At 48.5% G+C, this 22,448-nt stretch overlaps 13 protein-coding genes across 13 annotated transcripts; 9 read left to right on the top strand and 4 right to left on the bottom strand.

The window, feature by feature from the left end:
* Positions 1-105: 105 nt before the first annotated feature.
* Positions 106-1,371, bottom strand: TbgDal_VII5700 (glutamine synthetase, putative; the record flags this gene model as incomplete). The annotated part of the gene is made up of 1 exon (XM_011776647.1): positions 106-1,371. The coding sequence occupies one exon, from the start codon at positions 1,369-1,371 to the stop codon at positions 106-108; it is 1,266 nt and encodes a 421-aa protein (XP_011774949.1).
* A 1,317-nt stretch (positions 1,372-2,688) lies between these two features.
* On the top strand, positions 2,689-3,099 carry TbgDal_VII5697 (hypothetical protein, unlikely; the record flags this gene model as incomplete). Its single annotated transcript, XM_011776646.1, has 1 exon — positions 2,689-3,099. One exon carries the CDS (start codon positions 2,689-2,691, stop codon positions 3,097-3,099), a length of 411 nt encoding a protein of 136 aa, XP_011774948.1.
* A 1,980-nt stretch (positions 3,100-5,079) lies between these two features.
* On the bottom strand, positions 5,080-5,421 carry TbgDal_VII5696 (T. brucei spp.-specific protein; the record flags this gene model as incomplete). Its single annotated transcript, XM_011776645.1, has 1 exon — positions 5,080-5,421. One exon carries the CDS (start codon positions 5,419-5,421, stop codon positions 5,080-5,082), a length of 342 nt encoding a protein of 113 aa, XP_011774947.1.
* An 18-nt stretch (positions 5,422-5,439) lies between these two features.
* On the bottom strand, positions 5,440-5,892 carry TbgDal_VII5695 (hypothetical protein; the record flags this gene model as incomplete). The annotated part of the gene is made up of 1 exon (XM_011776644.1): positions 5,440-5,892. One exon carries the CDS (start codon positions 5,890-5,892, stop codon positions 5,440-5,442), a length of 453 nt encoding a protein of 150 aa, XP_011774946.1.
* A 1,165-nt stretch (positions 5,893-7,057) lies between these two features.
* Positions 7,058-7,405, top strand: TbgDal_VII5694 (hypothetical protein, unlikely; the record flags this gene model as incomplete). The annotated part of the gene is made up of 1 exon (XM_011776643.1): positions 7,058-7,405. One exon carries the CDS (start codon positions 7,058-7,060, stop codon positions 7,403-7,405), a length of 348 nt encoding a protein of 115 aa, XP_011774945.1.
* Positions 7,406-7,465: 60 nt separating this feature from the next.
* Positions 7,466-7,813, top strand: TbgDal_VII5693 (hypothetical protein, unlikely; the record flags this gene model as incomplete). Its single annotated transcript, XM_011776642.1, has 1 exon — positions 7,466-7,813. The coding sequence occupies one exon, from the start codon at positions 7,466-7,468 to the stop codon at positions 7,811-7,813; it is 348 nt and encodes a 115-aa protein (XP_011774944.1).
* A 1,048-nt stretch (positions 7,814-8,861) lies between these two features.
* Positions 8,862-9,200, top strand: TbgDal_VII5692 (hypothetical protein, unlikely; the record flags this gene model as incomplete). Its single annotated transcript, XM_011776641.1, has 1 exon — positions 8,862-9,200. The coding sequence occupies one exon, from the start codon at positions 8,862-8,864 to the stop codon at positions 9,198-9,200; it is 339 nt and encodes a 112-aa protein (XP_011774943.1).
* An 881-nt stretch (positions 9,201-10,081) lies between these two features.
* Positions 10,082-10,426, bottom strand: TbgDal_VII5691 (hypothetical protein, unlikely; the record flags this gene model as incomplete). The annotated part of the gene is made up of 1 exon (XM_011776640.1): positions 10,082-10,426. The coding sequence occupies one exon, from the start codon at positions 10,424-10,426 to the stop codon at positions 10,082-10,084; it is 345 nt and encodes a 114-aa protein (XP_011774942.1).
* A 918-nt stretch (positions 10,427-11,344) lies between these two features.
* TbgDal_VII5690 (hypothetical protein, conserved) lies at positions 11,345-12,724 on the top strand (the record flags this gene model as incomplete). The annotated part of the gene is made up of 1 exon (XM_011776639.1): positions 11,345-12,724. The coding sequence occupies one exon, from the start codon at positions 11,345-11,347 to the stop codon at positions 12,722-12,724; it is 1,380 nt and encodes a 459-aa protein (XP_011774941.1).
* Positions 12,725-13,019: 295 nt separating this feature from the next.
* On the top strand, positions 13,020-14,234 carry TbgDal_VII5680 (NAD(p)-dependent steroid dehydrogenase-like protein; the record flags this gene model as incomplete). Its single annotated transcript, XM_011776638.1, has 1 exon — positions 13,020-14,234. One exon carries the CDS (start codon positions 13,020-13,022, stop codon positions 14,232-14,234), a length of 1,215 nt encoding a protein of 404 aa, XP_011774940.1.
* Positions 14,235-14,684: 450 nt separating this feature from the next.
* Positions 14,685-17,399, top strand: TbgDal_VII5670 (oligopeptidase B protein, putative; the record flags this gene model as incomplete). Its single annotated transcript, XM_011776637.1, has 1 exon — positions 14,685-17,399. The coding sequence occupies one exon, from the start codon at positions 14,685-14,687 to the stop codon at positions 17,397-17,399; it is 2,715 nt and encodes a 904-aa protein (XP_011774939.1).
* A 717-nt stretch (positions 17,400-18,116) lies between these two features.
* Positions 18,117-19,022, top strand: TbgDal_VII5660 (ribonuclease H1; the record flags this gene model as incomplete). The annotated part of the gene is made up of 1 exon (XM_011776636.1): positions 18,117-19,022. One exon carries the CDS (start codon positions 18,117-18,119, stop codon positions 19,020-19,022), a length of 906 nt encoding a protein of 301 aa, XP_011774938.1.
* A 1,058-nt stretch (positions 19,023-20,080) lies between these two features.
* Positions 20,081-22,306, top strand: TbgDal_VII5650 (hypothetical protein, conserved; the record flags this gene model as incomplete). The annotated part of the gene is made up of 1 exon (XM_011776635.1): positions 20,081-22,306. One exon carries the CDS (start codon positions 20,081-20,083, stop codon positions 22,304-22,306), a length of 2,226 nt encoding a protein of 741 aa, XP_011774937.1.
* Positions 22,307-22,448: the final 142 nt, after the last annotated feature.

Here is a 22,448-nt window from a genome sequence, read left to right as displayed (position 1 = left end):
TAAGTTAAATAAGTTGACGCTCCGCTGACAGAAAAAACGATACGCCCGAGCTTCGCGGACACATTTTTTGCACAAACTCATTCAAGAACATTTTCCTATTAGACGCTACACCTTAGAAGTACTTGCCATCCACTCCCGCTCGTGTCGAGGAGATGAAAAATCCAGTTCAACGGCGTCCACTGATAGGCATGATGCAAAGAGCCTTGATGACACCAAGTATGGATCAGCCCCTGCCGCAGGCCGGCGATCCTCCATATAACCACTTTGTGCGGCAGCCACAGCGGTAGGAATTCGAATTGAGGTCCCCCGTGTACCTATTCCAAACGTTGTTTCATTTAATTTTGAGGTCTCGTGCTTCCCTATTAACCGCTCGTTATTGTCAACTCCATAAAAAATTATATCCTTGGACGAAGTTTCCTTTAATCTTTCAATATATTGATAAATGACTTCCAAACCACCCGGTGCCCGAGTGGCCTCTGTTGAGAAGTTGGTGTGAAGTCCGCTACCGTTCCAGTCGCCCAAAATAGGCTTTGCACGAAAATCTGCATCCAACCCTTCAAGCTCCAAAATTCGTAGCAACACCCACCTAGCCACAACAAGCTGATCACCCATTTCGATCCCTTCGCACGGCCCGACTTGAAATTCCCACTGTCCAAATGCAACTTCAGCATTTGTGCCACATATCTCGAGTCCCATTTGCAGGCAAACCTCATAATGCAAATCAACATGTTTCCGACCTCGGATACATTCAGAGCCAGTTGCGCAGTAGTAAGGTCCCTGGGACGCGGGGGGACAAGTGGGACACCAACCATAGGGATGTCCGTCTTTTACCAAGAAATATTCCTGTTCCATCCCAAACCATGGATGGGTACCGAGCCCTTTATCAAATATGCGACGAGCTACCGCCCGCGAGTTATCGGGTGTGGGTTCGCCGGTCGGTAAAAAGCATTCAGCGAGTACAACTATCCATGGTACTGAAGAGGAAGCACGGGGAATGCAACAGTGGTACGCATTTACAGGCTTGATGTGAATTTCAGTTATTAATCCTTCAGCTTGACCTGTTGAGGAACCGTCAAAATTCCATACAGGGAACATATCCAAACGGAGAAGCTCTTTGGGGTCCTTTTCCAAATCATCAGGTGAAATATATATGGTTCTGTCCTTGCTGCGAATATCGTGATGCGAATCCTTTCCAGAAAGCCATATGTATGTTACCCGGCAACCAACCTGCTGCACTGAAGAGTTTGTCATTGACGGAATTCCACAAGCAATCAAGGTGCGAATGGCTAAAGAAAAAAGGAGGGGGGAAGAAAAATCATGATATATCTCAAAATTAAACAGAAATATTTCAAAGGTAATGCCCGACAACATTGTCAGCTCACGCAGGCTCTGGTGGCAAAAAGTCCCCACACCAGCGAGCCAATATTTATTTAACTGTGAGACACTGTTTCTCACAACGTCTATGAGAAGATTTAACGCTTACTCATCATCGCCTACATCCATCCTGTTGATGCTATTTCCACAACGGACTTAACCGCTGGCGGCGTATCTGGCAAACTCTCTCCACTGTTGTCAGGGGGGAGGTAAACGGTGTCTTATAGTAGAAAGGGGGCATTCATCTGTAATATGTCGAAGCCAGCAACACATTACAACAACTTGAATTAGGGTACATTTCGTGCTTTAGCATTATGCATAAGATAACATTGACAAAAGTATCAACAAAGAGTGCAACCACGTATAACGAAAAAGCAAAGAAACGACAGTCGGCTTTCTTTACGAATTTCCGACAACAGTAGCTTTGTGTTCATAAGGGCCGGTAGAACAAGCCAAACTCAATCAAGGATAGGAACGGGTTTGTTTGTCCGTGAGTTATAAACTATAAAGTGGATCACCCCACTCAGTAGTTAGCCTCCTTCTAGAGAAATAAGATATAGTACTAGTTCCTCAAAAGTTGATTACAAATATTTACCCATATGGATTCTAGTGGCAATGGTCGGTACGAATGTAGATTGGTGAACACCCCCCCCCCTTCTTTTCCTGGCCTAATATGATACATCAACACCAAAAAGGGTAAGGCGTCAGTCAAGAGACTGAATCAGCAACAAAAAACAGAAACTTTCGCACATATATACACGAATGTTCCTACTATTCATACGCGCATGGCCGTGAAAACACTTCAACGAAGTTTTTTAAAAAAATTCGGTCGAAAAGCGTCGAGAGCACTCTCAAATGTACGACAGCAGCAAAACTGATGCAGCCTTACTGAGTGAAACCACTGTTTTCCAATAGTTCGAAAGGCTCACGTCCATAAGTAGGTCTTTTTCTTGCCCACAGTACCGCAGTAAGTGAAACACAAATTATGTTAGCACGTCGCCTACGCCATTTACGCAGGAAAACGGTAGACCAACCAACCAGTAACAGAAATCGGGAAAATGTTAAACAAAAGCGAAGGCACTCCAATACCCTCCAATAAACAGATAATCTGATTCGGCAAAAAAAAAAAATTAATCATACGAAAAAGATGTAAGTGATGGCACATGAATTCAGCACCGCAAAAAATATACACGACTGACGGTCTTAACTCCTAGTTTGTAACAGCCGCTCGTCCCCGACACACGCTTTCTTCAAAAACAACAACAACTAAGAAACCCAATATATAACCCGTTATAGGGATCGTAAATTGATCGCATGAACACGATAGCTCGAGCATACTTAACAGAAAGTGCGCAGCAAACTACGTCAATAGCTTTACCTCATAATGGGCAAAAACACAAAGATACCAAGTCCCCCCACATAGGTAGGGGAAACAGTGGCATAAATGGACAACATCCACACATAACTCAAAGGAGCTACGTATTTTGCTGGGGTACGCACCAACCGTCCAGATACAGAACGCAGCAGTGTATTGAGGTAAATGCCGCCAATTTTTCAGGGTATATAATAAATTTTTGGAAATGCAAGCTATTGGCGAGAGGAAAAAAACATGTGCGGCCTCTCATCAACATTAAAACAATACCCTCATCCCAAATTATCCATTACCTGGCACAAATAACAGAATTGGCGCCAGTAGGGGAAATCCAAAGCGGCAGTAACCACTAGATTAAAACCACTTCTCTCAGCGTTGGTGGAGCTAAGTCGCTCCTCCATCACACACACACACACAAACACAGTTTATGTGCACACACGGTGCCTCACCCCCATCGCGCCTTTCGGCCGAACTTTTAAAAAGCGGCAACACCATCAGCGACCTAAGTGAAGCCTCCCACACACACGTCAGAAACAGCAACATAGCCAATACTATCAAAATGAGCGCTGCCTCAGATGTCTTCCAGCGTCCACTGGACATGAAACTCATGGCAAGGAGCCGCAACCACCACCCAGCTGCCGGTAACGCCCAGAACCCTGAAGGGGGGTGGCTCAAAACTTCGTGTAAGGCGCAACGGGCGCGAGGATCAACCAGTTGAACGCAACGCAGGGGCAACCGTACGAGAACACATCGCCCGACAGAACGTATTGGGGGAAGGAAATGTGAAATTGTCTCAAGATAACTCCGACCCCGTCATCAAAGACAACCCCACAGGGCACAAAGAGTCAGAGTCTTCCCGCACGAGAGGTGATAAGGCCCCGGGACCCATTCCACTGGGAATATCCCATTGTGGAAAGAAGACGGAAGTAACCGTAGCGCGGGCGGGGGGAAAGCTTGCAAAGGGGAGCTACCCTCAAACTATCTCCGGGTACCCACGACCTCGCAGTCAATCACACCGCATGTGGAAAGAAGACTTTGACCGTGCGCCCCCACGCCGGATGGTTTAATACGGGATCCCTGAAACCTCGAGAATCAAGACGGAAACAACTTATTGGAGTTGTTCTTTCGTGGCAGTTAGGTTAGCCACCGGCCGTACACATAAACCCCGACGTGTCAAAGCCCTCCCAGAAAGAATGGAATGGCAATTGCCTCGGGTTACCCGCGGCCGCGCCGACGCACGGCGGACTGCCGGCCACCGGGGGTCCAACGCAGCTCGAGTTGCACCGAAGCACATGCCAACAAGTCCATACGCAAGAACCCCGCGGCCTCACTCTGCTACTTGCCGAAGGTCCCAGTCAATCCACTGGTTCCGGCACCCGCGCGGCTCAGTGAGATATAAAAAGTTCCGACCCCAATCGAAGGAGGTCGTCCCGGTGGAAACGTTGCGAGAGGGCGAAGTGACTTTCTGCGCTCCCTGAGAAACGCGGTTCAGCCGAGGGGAAAGTCTTTGTTTTAATGTGATGAGGCGTAACCGTTACGGACACATATGCACTGATAACGGAGTCCCCAGAGCCTATGCCTCGTCCTGGACGTAGTGGAAGTTACTAAAGGGGTCGTCAACTCCGAAATTGATGGGAGACGCAACCACCATGGTGGCGGTTGACCGCCATGTAAAGCTCACCGTTGCGCCCAACCGGTTTTTGGAGAACGCCACGACGGGCACGGAAAGGCTGAGATCATTAACCGGGTGAACGTTATTTTCCACCATCCTACATAAGACAAACATATCTCAGGAAGTCACAGAGGCAAGACAACCTTAAATTGGTTTGTGGATGACGAAATGGGAGTCGTCCACACAGGGACAATCGCAAGGAGAAAAAATTGCAGAACCAAATTCGCCCCGGACAGTAGTTCCCAATGGAATTGTGAGGTGCCGCAGAAGAACGCCGCGCTCAGGCTGAATAAAAACCGCAGTTCGAGAGTCTTCCATGCCACCGCTGGGTCAGGAGTTGAAAAAATAATGCCAACCGCTCATCGAAGCTCCCACTTCTCATCAAAAGAGGCAACCTGTATATAATCCAAGAAACGGTGGGTAACAGGGAAGAGGAAAGTGCTCTGCAAGATGGAAGCGTGTATAAACTGAAATGGGGACAGGATGCACGTAGCAATGTGCGACTCTCTAGTGAGGAATATCCATAGCTGTAAACCAGTAATTTCTCTTACTATGAACAGTAGTTTTTCAGAACTAAACTAGGAAGCTGATAATCTCCCACAGGTGCAAGGGAAAGGCGACCTCTTTGAAGTTAGGATACATGTCATGCATGTACTAGCCTTTAAAAAATGGAAAGATCATGTACCCAAACCGTCGGCAACAGAAAAAAAGCGGCCGCAAGTTTTCGAACGCGGTGCACGCCCCAGAATGGGGACCAACCCTTCCACCAGTGATAAACGGCAAGACGCTGATAGAAGGAGCGGCAGCCGCAACCAAGGTCAAAAATGTGCCACCAACGACAGACAAAACTCTCGGATGCCCCGGTAAAGAACGTGCCAGAGGTTGAGAAGACGCGAAACACAAACTGTTTCGCATGGTTGAGCCGATTGTTGCCACAGGAAGATCGAAATTTCCTTCTTTTGCTGAAGAAAATGGCGTCTGTGGTGTACCAACTAAAGCACATGGAGGTAAACGGGCTAAACTACATGTAAAAACTACTCAACGGGAATCGAAAATACCGGGAAGTGACGGGGAAGTGGAAGTGTGAAGCTATTGAACTGGCGTTAAGGGAAAGCAAGGGGACTGCTGTCATGGCATCGTCAAAAACTAACAGCGACCACCTGCGCCAATTACAAAGCAATGCAGTAGTTGATTCAAAGGAGATTTGTGGACTCTGTTGACTGTCAGTTGCGTATACAAAAGAGAAAGGTTTCTGCGCCAACATTTGGCAGTGGGATCCATAACTCAGTTGATTGGAGACGCAACTTGGTACGAATCGACGGTGCTCGCCACGGTGAAATTCATACTCTACACTCGTGAGTTTGAACCCATGGGAAATGTTGCCATTTTCTGAGCGGCCGAGAAAGTTTTTTTCTAATCTACAAATTATGTGGTGGTCATGCAACTTTTCACCCAACAAGGTAGCAAGAGTCATTATAAACTGACAATACTTTGGGAAGGCCCCATATAGCCGTACCGTGTGGCAAAAAGAACGGTGTCCGGCTTTGTTCTGTTCATGGCCGTGAACGATAGATCCACTGAGTCACTAACCAATGTAAACAGAATATATGAAACCTTTTCCTCGCCGGAAACCTTACGCTAACGCAAACGGAGGCGGGTTGACGGAAGCTGAAATGTAACCCCACGGGCTGGACCTGTCCACGATACCTAGTGATCAAAAGATGACTTCATTGAAGTTTAAACTACCAAAGCGGGAGCATACTGTTTCGGGGGATAACGCGCCCTTCACTAAATCTTATGGTGACCCGTAGAGGTATGCGTCAAGGAAGGCGCCAAAGTAACCGGGCCACACAACGAAGCCTGTATGAGTCGTGGAGTTGTGTGCGCAGGAAGTGTCCATAATAACCAGGCTCATGCTGGTAAAGTTAGGAGCGGTTTCCTCACCGGACTGGGTCACATGAGTATTCTGGGGATTCCATCAGGGGTTGGTGCAGCTGTGTGTGTGTGTGTGTGTGTGTGTGTGTGTGCGCTACGAGGCCGGACCGTGGTTATTCTCAACATTCATAAATGATAAAAGCACGATGGAAATGTTACATGGTCCGACGGGGAGCATTGTAGACGGAGGGCTGTCCAGCAGGACCGGTAGCGACATCCTGAAGAAGGCGCGGCCGACCCATCACCTCTTGAGGCGCAATAAGCAATAGGATGTTTTGTTCAGCTTGTGGTCAGGGGAGGGTCATCCCGCGTGATGGAAGAGAAATCGAGCCCTCCGGGACATCGCACGCATGAGTGATTAAATGATTTGAAGGGATGGTGTTACAACGTGGTACGCTCACGGGAAAACGCTATTTGACCAAAACACAACAATAAGAAGCGAGACCAAGAAAAAGGACCCCTCCTTCAGGGTGAGCGAAAGCAAATGCCATGTATAAGGAGGGAAAGACACACATATTAAGAAGGGGGAAATGCGACAACGTGCTTTGCCCATTTGGGGCCACCTGTGCGGTTAGTTTAGGCTCACCGCTCGCAATAGGGACTCCTCCATTCAATAGGGTGGGTGTGGCAACCAAGATGCGCGGAGGGTTGCTGTCGGGACGGTGTGGTAGTGCAAGGCGGGGAGTACCACGAAAAAACAAGAAATGCTTGTCTTCAGGCCTCTGAAGGTTTCGGGACGGATAGTTTGGTCGGCGGTGTTTGCTCACTCCGTGCACCTTCTTCTCTCCCGGAGGATGGAGCGGATTCACACTGTAAAGGCCACCGTGCGTGGCGCGTCATTGGTGCATTCGAAATTCGCCAGTGAAAATGGGGGTGCGTCAGTTCCGTCGGTGTTGTGCCACTGGGGCATGGCCGCATGGTGGTGGAATGGGAGCTTGTCGTGGGGCGTGGGGGATGGTCAGCTGCCGCAGGTTCGCCCTGCGCCGGCTGCTGGCGTCGCGGTAGGAATGCTGCGGCGGAGGAGGAACGAAGTTTTTGTTCTTTGCGCTTGAAGACTGGAGGGGTGCTTGACAACCTGTGCACGTACTGCCCGTATTTACCGAGAACGGCAGATGTGCCGCGTATGGGGAATTTGCCCTCGCTTAGCCCGGTACTGCGCGTTGGTATCCTTTAGGTTGTATGAGTTGGGGCCAGTGGGTGCCGACCACGATGCGGCGTGCGATGGGTGGGACGTTTTTGTGGTACGGGACCTTTGTTTGAAAGGGTCCAAACGTTGCGTGGTCTGGAACTGTGGAGCGCTGGGTGGGTGCCGCTTCACCCCTCCCTTCTGCGCTATAATGTACATGTGCCGGGCCTGCCTGTCATTTTCCCTGCCGATACGCTCCACAACTGTACGTGCATCTCGTGGTGCTAGGTGCGGTTGTGCACAACGAGGGAGAGGCGTGTCATCTCTTTCTTAGCGATTATGAAGCTTACGAAGGGTCTGATCACTGCCTCTATGCGAATGTTCGTCGATGTGCTTCCCGTTCCTATCGCCCTTCGCAAAAGTTCTGTTGATTTTACAAACCCTTTCGATTTAACCGGTGTAATATCTTTTTGATGGGGTAATGAAGGTGTCCGCGCAAAGGGAAGATTGGCTGTAGCGTGAATTATCTTTCTGGGATTTTAATATCAATATCACCGGAAGAAGAAACGAACCACTAACGTTCGCGCTACTGTCACGCATCACCGAGGCGGCTCGGCTTTTTTACTTACTTGTTCACGCTTTTTAAATATGCAGATATTCCGCTCTGTGTCATCGAAAGATGACCGGAAGTGAACTTGTTCAAGTGCAACACCTCACTGAAACCCGGATGGACAGCTATCCGTGCGCATATTAACGTACTTGGAATCGATGGTCTGCTGTAGCAACAGCGAGGAAAAAATTGATACAACTTACGGTGGGCAATTTTGTGCAGACTAATTCGATATTTGGAATGTGTTATATCGCACAATCGCATTTCGTGATATAATGAGGGTTTGTCAACAATTTTTCGTTGAAGTGATTGTGCGTTCGTATTATGGGGTTAGAAATACTTTGACGTTTTCACCGCCCTTACTACTTTTTCTTTTGTGCGGGGGCATTCGTGACGTACTGTAGTTGCGTGTAATATCCGCGCTGTGCAGGAGTGGGTAGCTCGCTGCGACGTGGAGAAAACAGGGAACTGTAGGGCTTTTAGCGCTATTTGTTCCTTCCGTTTCTATCTGATAGCTGATTACTGATCGTCTGATTGTAGCCAGAACGACATTAGAGTAAACCACGTGCTGTTGAGGCCTTCAGTTTCTGGTGGATTTTCCCTTCTTTGTGACCCGCTGATGCCCAGCTGTAAGTTTCGCTTTCCAGGTGTATTTGGGACAACCAGGTGACATGATGGACGAATGGGCTCTTTGGGTGGTTGAAATGGGAGAATGTCGCCGTAGCAGTTTATTTTTCTCACGGGAGCGTAACACTGATCTATCTTCGTTTAGATGGTTTTGCTGCTCGTGCGTTTCTTGACTGTAATAGTTGTAAACAGTCACGCGGGCGTTACCCTCTTGCTCTCTCCCCAGAGGCAAAGCCTCGGTCTTCTGTGGGACATGGTTGTTGTTTCCTTATTAATGTTAGCGGTGCAAACCCTCGTTTACCACTACTCTTCAGCTGACATATTAAGTTGGATGAGGCCATGTTGGAGCTTTCCACATGCTTTTTATTCGCTTGTAACTTATTATTCTTTAGTGAATAAATATCTGTATATTGGGGTCCATCCAACAGTATTTGTCCTCAACTGTTCGTGCTTGGTGACTATCAAATATGTGATGCTAAACTGACATGTGTAGTTACTAGCGCGGTAATTTGCTCGGAAATGTGATCTATATGGGGTCCGGATAGATGCTAGTGATGTGTTGTTCAACTACAAGCTTTTCATACATTTTTGACCCCCCCTTTTGTCCCATACCAAGGTGTGCCCAAAGGTGTCGTGATAAGTAGATACTGTTGTAATATTAAATGTCCTTTTTTTCTCCTATACCTTAAAAAAAAAACGTTGGTGCAAGTGGTGACAGTGTCCCCTCTGCAGGTGACTTCTACCTGTTAGTATCCCGCCGGTCTTTCGCTAAATATTGTACTCTTCCCTCGTGTAAGTGCTTGTGTATGCATTAAAAAAAAATAAAATAGAACGCCTTTGCTGATTATTTCGGTGGGCGAGGTAGTTACTGCGTTGCCGCCACATGCGGGGAGTTTTATCATCTTTTTTACTTTGTGCTGTACCGGACGTTTTTTTGATTTAAAATTCAAATCATTGCTGAGGAAGGGGGTATTGTGACGATATGTAAAAATTTCCGTCTCTTTGCTTCTGTTCGGGTAGCTTGCCGTCATATCGGTTATCCGTGCGTTTAGTTTGGCTGCTGTTGCTACCCTAGGCTTTAAAACCTCTTTTGTCCCTTTTTTTTTTAAAAAAAAAGGGATTTTGCTAGATAAGCTGCGTCCTTAGTGTCTTTTCCGAGCACTATGGAATGGGGGTGAGTTGCTGTTCAAACGCTGATTGGACTCTCCGTACATACATTTGTTACAACTGATGCGGAAAAGCTGATGCAACAACTACCCCTATTAAATTTGTTGCGATTATTAGAGGACTGATTGTTCCTCCTCCGAATTTCAGCTTCTTTTAAAGTCATACATCACAAGTGACATGCGTTATTGTATTTGCTGCTTAAAAAAAAAATGCGCACGCAGTTGCCGCCTTCGGTGCTATATTGTAGCCACTTCGCGTCTGGTATAGAGTATTGCCTAACTGTTGTGTAGTCCATGCCGATCTTCCACTTATTTTGCTACAAACTAAATTGCTTGTTGCCATTGTCGTTCTTTTAGAGCTTACAGCGGGGGCTGACGCAGCACACGAATTTTCTATACGCATTTCAAAGAAAACTGTGTATTTTCCAGGCGGTTGACTCCGATGTGACTGAGACATTGGGGAGGTCAGATTCTGTTCCCCCTTTTTTAAGTCAACTATTTTTTCTTTTGTTTGTTGCTCCGCCAGCGACTTTAAGTTGAGCATATATAACGATGTGCTTCACAAACCGTGGATAAACTATGGAACAAATAAATTTTGGTGCGGTAACGTTATTCCGTGCGCGAAATTTAATAAATACCAGCCGGATTGTGCAAGCGGAGACGCTCAGGACGCAGGTGAGGCTGTGGAGTATTGTCAGAAGGCCAAAAAGATGGTTTGTATTTTGAATTCGCTTTAGATGAACCAATTCAAATGATTTTGTGAAGAGCCTTTCGTCTGTTAATTTTAAAATGATTTGGCTCGAAGGTGGTCCCTTGCGCTTCGTTGTTGTTGGTACTCGGTGGTGATGGTGGAATCCGTTAGTGTTATTACCTTAACAATATTGTTTCTATTTTCTTTCGCTGAATTCGTGTAGTATTACCCAATTTAGTGCAGTCATGGCGTTTTTTGATTCTACCTACAACCGTCCGCGTGTATACGAGGCTAATATTGTTTTTGTTATTATTATTTTTTTTTAAAAATAATCATGGTTAGTTCTATTTCAATATGTAACAACAGAAATGTGAAGACGGTCGCTCCCTTTCAGTGTACAATCGTCTTCTTTTCAAATTTGTTTAAGTGCCACTGAGATAGTTTGGGGGACACAGAGTCACGCTTTTTTTGTTTAGGTGTTGTTTGCTTTTTTTTTTTTGGAGGTGATGGGGGGAAGAGATTGACAACGTTGTTCATCCGCGGTGTTGATTGTTCTCACACTACGGGATTTGTGTGCCGATGCTCCCTACTGTTTGGTGGTGTTGTAGCCATTCCTTTTTTTTTAAAAAAAGTGTTAACTCTAACTACGACTAATGATAATTCGGGGGTATATGCGCTCTAGAGTTTCCGGTGTTTTATTTTTGCATGTGCCAGGTTTAGGAAAGAGTACTGAATTAAAAGGCGTTTTCCTTTTTGTATCTCGGGTTTGATATGGGTGAAAATGACAACGCTCAGCAATTGGTCGATGAGATAAACGGTAACCTAATTGAATGGACAACTGGCGGCGACTCAAAGAGGCTTATTTTCCGGCTCCTTGACCTCTATAACCGCTTTATGGTCGCCGTTCACCGCGATTTAGTGTCCTGTGGAGACCAAGGTCCTGCACTGGCTACTGCAGTCTGCATACCCCTGTGGGAAATGCTACACCTTTATAGCGGTCCCCTAGGACCTTTCCGTGCCTCATCCAAGGCGTTTGCTATTACGCTTTTGACGTCACTGTACCCCAAAACAAGAGATCGCCGATGTCTTTACCAGCAATTGGGATGTATTTGCAGTTTAGGACATCCGCCCGTACCACTAAGCTGGTGCTTACCTATGTCGACTGAGGTTGTGGAGCATGTTACTGGCGATGGCTCCGCTGAGGACAGTTATGAAGCAGTCGTGGGCTATGTGCGAAACACAGTATCGGCTGAGGGTAACATTATCCGTGCTAGCTCTTCCAGCGTTCTGAATGAAAAGGTGGGAATGTTGTTGGAAGACGTTCTTCCACGATGCTACTTCGTTGTGGAGGAGTCTGCTACGGCTTGCAAGGAGATATCATACGAAAACGCTATAATAATAACTATAGGTGCTAACGAAAGGTCCCCTTCGCGTTCCTTATGTGTGCTAAAACCAGTCATATGGAAGTATTTGGTACTCCTTCATGTGTATTCACCCGAAGATGCGAGGTCGTTGGGCAATTACGTAACAAACTCCTCGTGGGCGCAGAGAACTGTACGTGTGTCGGCTCAATGTGAGGCGACCTATGCTAGTCTTATTGGGCCAATTGTGCACGAAGCTGCTGTGTGCACTTCCCTAATAGGGTCTAACGCCAATGCAGCACCCGACAATACCCCATTCCTCTGCCCTCGGTTGCTGGGAACGTTGTTGCCGACTGGCTGCCGAAAAGGCGGGTTGGTAGACGGGTATGGGAATTTAACAACCCCCTTTAAGCCGAATAAAATTATGAGGCGAGGGGAAACTGTGTACCAGAATGTCGCGGCGAGTTTGCATAGTGCATTAACTGAATCCATCCCTATGGAGCTTTCATTTTTTAACGCGAGCAGCTCGTGCCGTGATTGTGACAAGTTGACGCTGATGTGCCGCAGTGCAATGCTGACTTCGGTGACACAAAACTCCAGTATAAAGGGACTTCCTGCTTCCGTCGTGGGGCGCATGCTCTTTGACCGTAAAAGGGGACGGGACGATGTTTACGAGGGCCCGATGTTTTTGCCCTCAACTTCTACTCTCTCTGATCTACTAGGCGAGGACGAGGAAAATAAAATGTATTGCACATTAGAACGCATAGCAGCTACACATCATCCGGCGTGATTTACCTCTACATAACGTTTGGTTATTTTCTGTGATCCTCTGCATTCTCGTGTGGAGACGGCAAGTGCCCGCGGCTAATTGAGTTTTCCCCCCTTATACCTAATGACATCGATAAAAACTTCGTTATGCCTCACTTTTTTGCCCCCAATCTTTTCAGTAGGACAACCCTTTGTTTCGTTAGGAAGCAGTATTCTGTCGTGAGAGGTTGTTTCAGGGGATAGAGAGTTGCGCATTCAGACGTTCACTTACCTCTGTAGTTTCGTTAGACGCATTTCCTCTGAAAATACCCTTCCAAATGGGTAAACTAAACCCCGCCCTTTCCCCACTGCAGAAGAAGACATCAACAAATGTTTATCCACCCGTTCCAAAGAACTGTGTTGTTACGGGTGGTACAGGTTTCGTGGGCACGCGGCTCGTGGAAATGCTCGTGGAGCGAGGAGCTGAGAGGGTCGTGAGTTTTGATATCGTACCGATGGAGTCCGCCGTCAGTGCGTGGCAACATCCTGTCATTGAATACGTTGTAGGGGATATTACTAACTACAACGATGTGTTGGTTGCTCTAGAGGGTGCCGACTGTGTGTGGCATCTGGCGGCTGCTGTTGGGCCATTTCACCCGCGCGAGTTGTACCGCAAGGTGAACTATGGGGGCACAATGAATGTCATTCGCGCGTGCTTTCAGCTGGGTGTGAAAAAACTTGTGATGAGCAGCTCACCGTCCACGCGCTTCAAGGGGGGTCTTTTTCACCGACCATGCGTTGATGGACTTACGGAAGATGAGATGCCAAAGTTGCCGTTGGATTCTTACATGCAGATGTACGCTGAGACTAAGGCGGAAGCAGAACTAGCCGTGACTGCCGCATCTTGTGACGACCTTTTAACAGTAAGTGTAGCACCTCACCAAGTTTATGGTCCACGAGACAACCTTTTCCTGCCGAATATGCTGGAGGCTGCGGGAACGGGGAAACTGCGTGTTTTTGGCTCTGGAAAGAATAGGATATGCTTTACGCACGTGGACAATTATGCCCATGGCCTTATAATAGCGGAGCGTGGGTTGTACAAGGGTTCACCCATCCTGGGTAAATTTTATATCGTGACTGATGGAAGCACTCATCCCGAACCCGATGCATACTGCATTTTTTGGAATGAGCTGGACAAAGCGGTGGTCGCAATGGGATTCGTATCTATTCATAAAAAAATACGCGTCAGTTTCTGGTTGATCTATGTTGTTGCTCTGACGGGAGAGTTGGTCGGCTGGATGTTTGGATTTGTGTTTAAGCTCAATGTTTTCAACGTCTTCGTTTTGACGATGCATCGATGGTTTCGTATAACTGCGGCCGAAAGGGATCTTGGCTATAAGCCAATAATATCGTTTACTGAAGGCTGGGATGACACCATTACGTGGTTTAAGATGAACTGGCTTCCTACATTTGAGGGGCGGAGTCGGTCTTTATTGGGTTTGTCGCACCGCTCGCAGCAAAAAATTGACATACAGGCAAGGATGACAAGGTAAAGTTGTTGGTAATGTAAAGTTTCTATCGGTTTCTATTTTAGTTTTGGTTATCGTCTTCACCCTTTTTTCGTACGTGCGTTTATTTAGCCGGACACTTCTTCAATTCCGGATCTACTCAGCGATGTCGATAATTGGTTGTTAAGGGATGGGGGGACCTTTTACTTTTCAGGGATTTGGCAAACGAGCCGGTTCCTGCATTGGTTTTGTGCTATATACGCGTGAATCGACTTCCTGCGTCGGCGCTGTCTTCGAGTTCAAGTGGGCCGTTTTGCTCTTTCTCAAACATACATTTTTTTTTATGTACCTGTTTGTCTGGTTTGCGTTATGTGCCAGCGGCAGAGAGCAGTGGTAGAGTGCTGACAGACAATAAGTTTCATATATATATATATATGTCATTTATCACTTTTATCCCTGCGTGTTTCTTTGTTTGACAGTAGAGACGAGGTGGCCATGACGGCACTCTATCCGTGGGTTCCAACATCCAATGCGATGTACGCGTTTGGGAGGCGGCTCGTGAACCGTTTTTTCCCGCAGGTACGCAACGTATATCCGCTGACGTTCCTCGACGGGCCGTTACCGGAGGAAGTTCCACAGTCTCTTCTGCTGCATGGCAGAAACGACCAACCAGATCCGTTCAAGTACATGGAAGATCTCTTCGATCGTCGCACTCAGAGCTATGTGCGGCAAGAGCAACGGCACTTTACTCTGGTTGACAGCAAGTTTGATTTCAAGCACAACAAAGCGCGTTTGTGGGCGGAACTTGATGCGAAGGTCGTAATAACCAGTCGTGAGGGTGGGTTTGACAAAGGAGAGGAGCGAATAGGTGATTACATCTATTTCACACGTGTTGTCCCTGGCGGTGACCCCAATGCAATTGGGTTTTACCGTAAGCGTTTCGGTGAAGTGGATTTGCTCGCAGAGGAACTGATCAACCCGTCCGCTCTGCAACAACACTTTGGATACGCCCATTGTAATGTGGGAGTCTGCCGTGTTTCTCAGGACGGAAAGTACCTAGCGTATACTCTTTCCGTGGGGGGAGGCGACCGCTACATTTGTCATGTGCGAAGCATCGACAACGCCAGCCTTTTCCATGTGATCCGCGGTCGCAACATAGTAAGTATCGAGTTTGGATCGGACAACCAATTTTACTTCACAGAATCCAATGAGCTTAATCGTCCAAATGCGGTGATAATGCAGGAGATACGTCCCGGTGTTCTTCCACCGCCCGTGGAGCTATACCGAGATGATGATGAGCAATTTTTTGTTGATGTTCGAAAAACGAAGGACAACGCCTACATAGTGATCACATCCGACTCCAAAGTGAAGTGCAGTGCCCTTGTGTTGCCTGCTTCGTTTCCAAAGATTCCACGTGAAATGCAAGCTTTCTTCCCCGATGCACGGCCGGTGGAGATTGCCGGCAAGGGAAGCTGGAACTGGCTGGAGCACTACATGGGTCATTTCCTCATGGTCGTGGGTGACAGGGGTCCAAATCACCGTGTGGTATACGCACGGGAGGAGGTGGTTCTCAAGTATGGCATGGACGCTGAATGGAAGGAGCTTGTGCCACACCGAGACGATGTGCAGATAGTTGATATTGACCTTTTTCACGATCACATTGTACTGTATGAATCCCATTTTGCCTTTGAGCGCATTAACCACATCCGCATCATCAAGTGCGGGAAAGGCATTGATGATACTGCGCGGCGGTCGCGAGCAGACGACCTGGTGATTCACTTCCCTCCACTCGCTTGTGTGACGCCTGGATTGAACAAAAACTTTAACCAGGACTCTATTAGTTTTGTGTACAGTAGTCTTTGCCAACCCAGCAAAGATTGCGTCTTCAACTTTAATAGCGAAATGACTTCCGGTAAGTGCCGGATGTGCAGCCCGGAAGCCATTTTTACACAACGACAGTCAGAGCAATTTACGCCGTGGGATTACATGTGGCCCTATACTATATATCGGGATGTCTGCGTTTCCAAGGATGGCACGCAGGTCCCCATAACTATCTGTCACCGGCGTGATGCATTCGTGCAAGAGGCGACGGATTTCGAGGCGCAGCCCAACACACCCAAGCACTGTTTTATCTATGTCTACGGTTCTTACGGTGAAGTACCGTCCATGCACTTTCAGTTGGCACCGTATATGTGGATGCTACGCCGGCGTTGGACTGTTGCCTTTGCCCACGTGCGTGGTGGTGGCGAACTCCCCAACTGGGCCGAGCAGGGCAGGGGTGAGAAAAAGATAAACGCGGTCCACGACTTCATCGCTTGTTGTGAGCATATGGTCAATATGGGGTACACGAAACCGGAGCTCATGGTAGCGGCGGGCAATAGTGCAGGATGCGTACCGATAGCGGCAGCCATGAACATGCGAGGGTGCGGTCTCTTCGGGAACGTATTAATGCGGTCACCTTTTTTGGATGTCATAAGCACGATGGTGGACCCAGACCTTCCGCTCTCGTTGGCCGAGCAAGACGACTGGGGTGACCCGCTCAACTCCCCTAAGGATTACACTCGGCTGCTTCACTACGATCCGTACCATAACATCAATGATCGCGTGACCTACCCTGGTATGATGGTTTCGGTTTGTCTCGACGATGACCGCGTGCCTCCCTGGAATAGTTTAAAGTATGTGGCGAAGCTGCGGCAACAGCGACGGCGCAAAGGTGTGGATCCTGTGGAGAAACCACTTATTCTGCGTGTGCGCAGCAGCGGTGGTCACTACATATGGAACGACACTGAGAATCTCTGCGAGGAGTTATCATTCTTGTGTTCACAGCTTGACCTTGAGGGTCCTGGAAAGGTGCTCAACGACATGGACATTATGACGCACATGCACAACCTCACTGTCACTGGCGCAATGGATCACGATGACCAGGAGAAAGTCTTCCTCAAGTGGGATAATTGGGAGCGGGAGCGCATTGACTACCACGTTAAGCTGCATAATTTTGATTGGGAACCCAACTTTCGCAAACTAAAGGCAGAAAAACAGCCCTTCTTCTGGGTTCCTACGGACAGCGAGCTCCATCAAAGCAAAGTGGATGAGATGTTTCGTGCGAAAGAACGAGACATACGAGAACGCGGGAAGAGTGAGGCGAAAACTGGGAGTACCGGTCGAGCCATGGGGGAAAACAAATGGGCCTCGGAAAACGGGAGAAAATAGTGGACCACACCCAAATGAAAAGGAAAGGGTTGCGCATCGGTTGTCGCTTGTGACGCGGTGCTCGTTGTGTAGTGGCAGTTGAGTGGCTGATGTGGAGGAAGCGGTCTTTCATATGGCTACGTATGTTGCAGCCGCGCTGAGGGTTACGTCGGCAATGTCTCTCCCTTTCCATCGCCTGGTGAGGTATGCAGGCTCTGTACTGACGATACGCAGCAGCAGTTTCTTGCCCGTTCGATATCGTATTAATACTTACGCATTCAGGTAGTTGGGGGGCAGCTGTTTTGCAACCCGAATCTCGGTCGATCCGTCGTTGATCCTGGGTGGATTGACAAACATGTTGCCGCTTGCCTTACCCGTGTTTTCCAGATATTCTTTTTCAACTACATTAGAAAGGAGCAAGAGATGATGCATTATAGTCCCTAAGAATTATCCGATGAACATGGACGCGGTGGAAGCTGCAGTCATGCGGCATGGATTATTTGAGGTGCGGGGCTGGTGCCGAAGACTAGTGCAAGCCTGCATATTGTTGTTAGGGGGCGTGTGTGCAAATTAATTAATTACACTCTCATGCTCGTCTTCGTGCATCCGAATGGATTCACTTCGTTAGGGTGCACCACGCCTTCTCTGCTCGCTTTTTAACGATTTTCCTCTAACCGTTTGATCAATAGATACTGGAAAATAGCAGAACTTAGTTTTTCGTCGGTGGTGTCGACGTCCATGGGAAAGAAAAGGTTTTACGCGGTGGCGGTTGGCCGACAAACCGGTGTTTTCAGTACCTGGGAGGAGTGCCAGAAGCAGGTCTCAGGGTTCTCTGGAGCCCGTTTTAAGTCTTTTTTGACTTTACAGGAGGCGCAGGCCTATGCTAGTGGGGTGCAGGACGTTGATCCGGGAAGTGTCGGCACATCACTTGTGGCTGACTCGCACACGCCTGTTTTGGTGGGTGTAAAGCGCGCGCTTTCACTTGATGTGACGTTAGATGCTGTGGAGGTGGATGCTGCGGATGACGGTAATGAAGTGGATGACGAAAGTAAGCAGCAGGTTCTCTCCCCAGAATGGGTAGAGGCCCGGAAACGGGAGGCGGTTGTTGTGTATGTTGATGGGGCCTGCAGAAATAACGGAAGTCGAAGCCGTGAAAGACGACCACGTGCTGGCTTCGGTGGATTCTATGGCGACGGTGACAGCCGTAACTTTAAATTCCCTCTTCCAGCTCACGAACCCCAGACCAATCAGCGTGCGGAACTCTCCGCGCTCATCCATGTCTTGCGCGTTGCGTTGGACTCTCACCCTTGCTACAATTTGTGTGTATACAGTGATAGCAAGTACACCGTAATGGGTGTCAATTCCTACTTGCACCGGTGGGAACGCAACGGTTTTAAAACTGCCGGTGGAGGCGACGTTGCTAACATCGACTTGTGGAGTCAATTCACGAAATTGCGTAATAGGCACTTATCCCGGTGCGCGGAACGTTTCACTATGGAGTTCCGCTTCAAGGCTAGTTTAGCAGCGATAGCTGCACGTGCTGTCGCGTTGCAGTTGAAGCACGTCCCGGGGCACGCAGGTGTGTATGGGAATGAAATGGCAGACCGCTTGGCAGTTGAGGCCTGTGAATCGCCCTTTGGCTAACGTGGCACAGACAGGAACGCCATCACTGATTGGTTACATGACGCAAGTGATTCTCTGTGGCTGTAAACCAAAGGAAAGGCTGCGTTATTTTCGTTGTACTGTTCGCAGCCTCCTCACTATCTTTGAAGTGCTCACTCAGATGGCTGGGCATGTCTTCCCGCGTCCTTCGCGTTAGACACCTTCTTACACCGTTTTTTTTTGTGTGTTCTACTGAAGCTCACACCCGTTTTAGGATTAAGGGCAAAGGTGTGTTCGTTAATAGCAATAAACGGTGACCTTCTGACAGCGCCGCCGTCGAAAAAGGGCGAGATTGGCAATGTTATTACTGCAGACACTGATGTTAATGGGTGTTTCTATACTAGGTGGTGCTCTGCCTTCATCGTGCACCCAGTGTACGTCAGTCAACGAATCAAATCGCTGGTGCCCTGTGGATATGACATGTGAAACGCAGGGTGATTGCTCCTGTGGTGGCACTGCTTGCTTAAATTTCACTGATTGCTTTCTTCAAGAGGTTTCTTGTGGTGATTGCATTAAAAATGGTGGACTTTTTTGCCCTACGATGGAGGGTGGAATCGCCTGTGTCTTCCCGAATACTACGGCTCCCGGGAGCAGTTGCACATCTGAGTTGTCCATGTGTCCTGATGATGTCGGCGACCAGGTGTTTCTTTCTTGGGTTCTTGGGTGTGGTGCACTTGCCGTAATCGCTTCTCTGATTGTTGGCTTGAAGGTGTCTTAGAACAGGTGGAATGGGACATGAGGAAGATGGGTTCCTTGTAAAGGTAACAGAGGAGGCTGATGCTGCGTTGTCGTCGCATACTTGTCCAAAGGTCATTGTTAAGACGGGGGCACCCCAGGCGAGCACTCGTGTAGCTTTTTTAATGTTATACGAAATAAGTATCATTAAATGTTTCTTTTACTCATTAGTTTCCCATTGTTTCACCTCCCTGGACTGGCTTCTTTTTTTCCTTCTTTATCAATGTGTGATTTGCTTGGCAGGGCAAGGAAGATTTGGCAAGAAATAATTGCTGGTTGGTGCCTGTCAGCGTTGAAAAATTGCCATGTGGATCGTGTTTATGAATGGTCAGGCCCGCTTTTGGCTTGTGGGGGGCGCCACTTACACGGTAGGTAGCAAGGAGTGTCACATAACGCTGGCGGGGGATCCCAGTATCAGCAGAAAGCATCTCACTTTAAGGGTAGGATTGCTTCCCTCACTTGCCCAACCTCAGGAGCTCAGCAACGAGGAGGGAAAGGATCTTCTGCCTCTTATTGTCACCGACACATCAAAGTACGGTACTGAACTTCGCTCTTCCCCCAATCGTGGCGGCATCGACAGTGACAATGACAGTACGCACGCCGTGGAGAGGGATGTTCAACTCTCCGGTGCCACTCCGACGCGTGTTAAATTGTCCAGGGGTGATTCGTGTTGTGTTCCTGTTAACTCTGCGCTGTGGAGGGGGTTTTCCATGACTTTGGGGGCTCGTGGTACGACCCTTTCTTTGAGATGGAGCCCCATGCGCGTCTTCACAGTCGACAACAACGATGGATGCATGTATGAATGGATGAGCCGATGCGGTGCTGTAACCGTGTCGGATATCGCTCTGGCAGATTATCTCGTTACCCCACACTTAACCATAACACCCGCTGCCGTTGCTGTGTTGTGTCGTTTCTCCTCGCACATTGTAACCCCTGAGTACTTCAAGGTGCTGCAGGAGGGCAGGGAGAGCAACCCGCAAAAGGAGCTTCAGGACCCACGTGCATATTTTCCATCAGTTGACAGCTCGTGGTCTGCACTTCTGAGTAGCGAGAGCAGCGAAATTTTTGTGTCAGACAACAGAGCACCACCCGCGGCAGGTGAGATTTCGGCGGGGTTGAAGGTTGTGCTCTCGGATTCGTCACTAAAGGAAAGACGGCAGCGACTGTTTGCTGGTACAACGTTTGTCGTCGTCCAGCAATTTCTCTACGATGAGGTACGTGTGTTTCTGCCTTTTACCCAAGGTTGCGCCGTTCTGGATTTGTCGCTGCTCGACGCGGTTGACAGTTGTGGGGACGAAGCCGCAGTCCGTGCATTTTACGCAAAGCATTGTAATCACATTGTTTTGTACAGCGACCGGGAGGAGCTTCCTGTTTTAGGGCCCCTTCGCACGCTACAATATGCGATGGGCATGTGCTGCGTGGAGCACACGGCCTTCATTCGAAGCGTCGTGTGGTTGAAGCCACTCCCCACTTTGTCTCTCTCCTCCAATGTTTCCCCATCGGGAGAGAGCGAGCAGCCGGCGGCGTGTAGCTGCAAGTCCGTTGAGCGAGGGAGTGCGTACGCGAACCCGAAACAAAAAGACCACCGCTGTGAAAAGAAAATGGGACGAGGATATGACGAGACAGAGAGATTTCCCAGTGAGCAAACGGGGCGATCTGCAACCGAAGAGGGGCAAGAAATGCGAGAAGAGCAGGAATGTGGGTGTCGAATGCAGGGGGAGATGGAGCGAGAAGATGCTGAGGAAGACCATGACTGTGAGTCAAATATGATCCTTACGCAGGTAGAGACGGGAAGACCCTGTGTTGGCATGAAGAGAGGACGCGTCGGGGCCGCTGCTGTGGGTCGTTTAACGGATCCAAACCCCCTTTTCCAAGAGCTATGGAGTGATGAAGAGGTGGATGGCTATGACGATGACGATGCGACGGGGCACCACGAGCAAAACACACGAAGTGTGGGCGCAGGTGGTTGGATCTGCCGTAAACGACAAGCCGCAGAGGTGGGGATGGACTTCACAGTGAGGGATGGTCTTGCAATATCTTCACATCCGTGCCTTAAGCGTTACGCCGCATCGCTGATCTCCAGTGGTGGTGGTGGTGGTGGCAAGTGGTTCAAAAAGCAGCAATTAATCGAGTGCAGGGAGAAGGTCGAACTCGACCGCACTGAGACCGCACCCGGGGTCGGCTCATTAATGCGGCAGCTAGCTATCGATGATGTGGATATAATACCGGATGCTGTGGGCAAAGCCATCCGGATGGATATTCGGCAATTGGGCACGCGTCATACGACCCGAAACCTGCAGCCTCGACAGCAAAGGCGTCCCAAAAAAAAGGCACCTGCGCAGTACAGTGTTCTGGACTGTGACACCCTGAGTGAGTTTCCGTGGCCGTATGCGGAAGGTTGGCCCTCGAAGACCACGTCATTAGGAGAGAAACAAATGGCGAAGCGTGTAGACTCGTTAAATGATCTGTTACGAGGCCCGCAGTCGAGAAGAGCTCCGCTGAGCGTTTTCGACCTGGAAGCATTCCTGTAGTATGAGACCGGAATGGCCAAATTATTGCATAAAGGAGTTTTAACCTTCAGCAGTATTTGAGACTCGTTGGGTGCGATAAAATGACTACACATGTGCTACCATTGTCTCCACAAATAGCAATGGTTTGTGATAGCTGTATTTT

Source organism: Trypanosoma brucei, chromosome 7 (genome assembly GCF_000210295.1).
Source record: "Trypanosoma brucei gambiense DAL972 chromosome 7, complete sequence".
NCBI classification, from domain to species: domain Eukaryota; phylum Euglenozoa; class Kinetoplastea; order Trypanosomatida; family Trypanosomatidae; genus Trypanosoma; species Trypanosoma brucei.
This window is presented reverse-complemented; position numbering and strand designations above follow the sequence as displayed.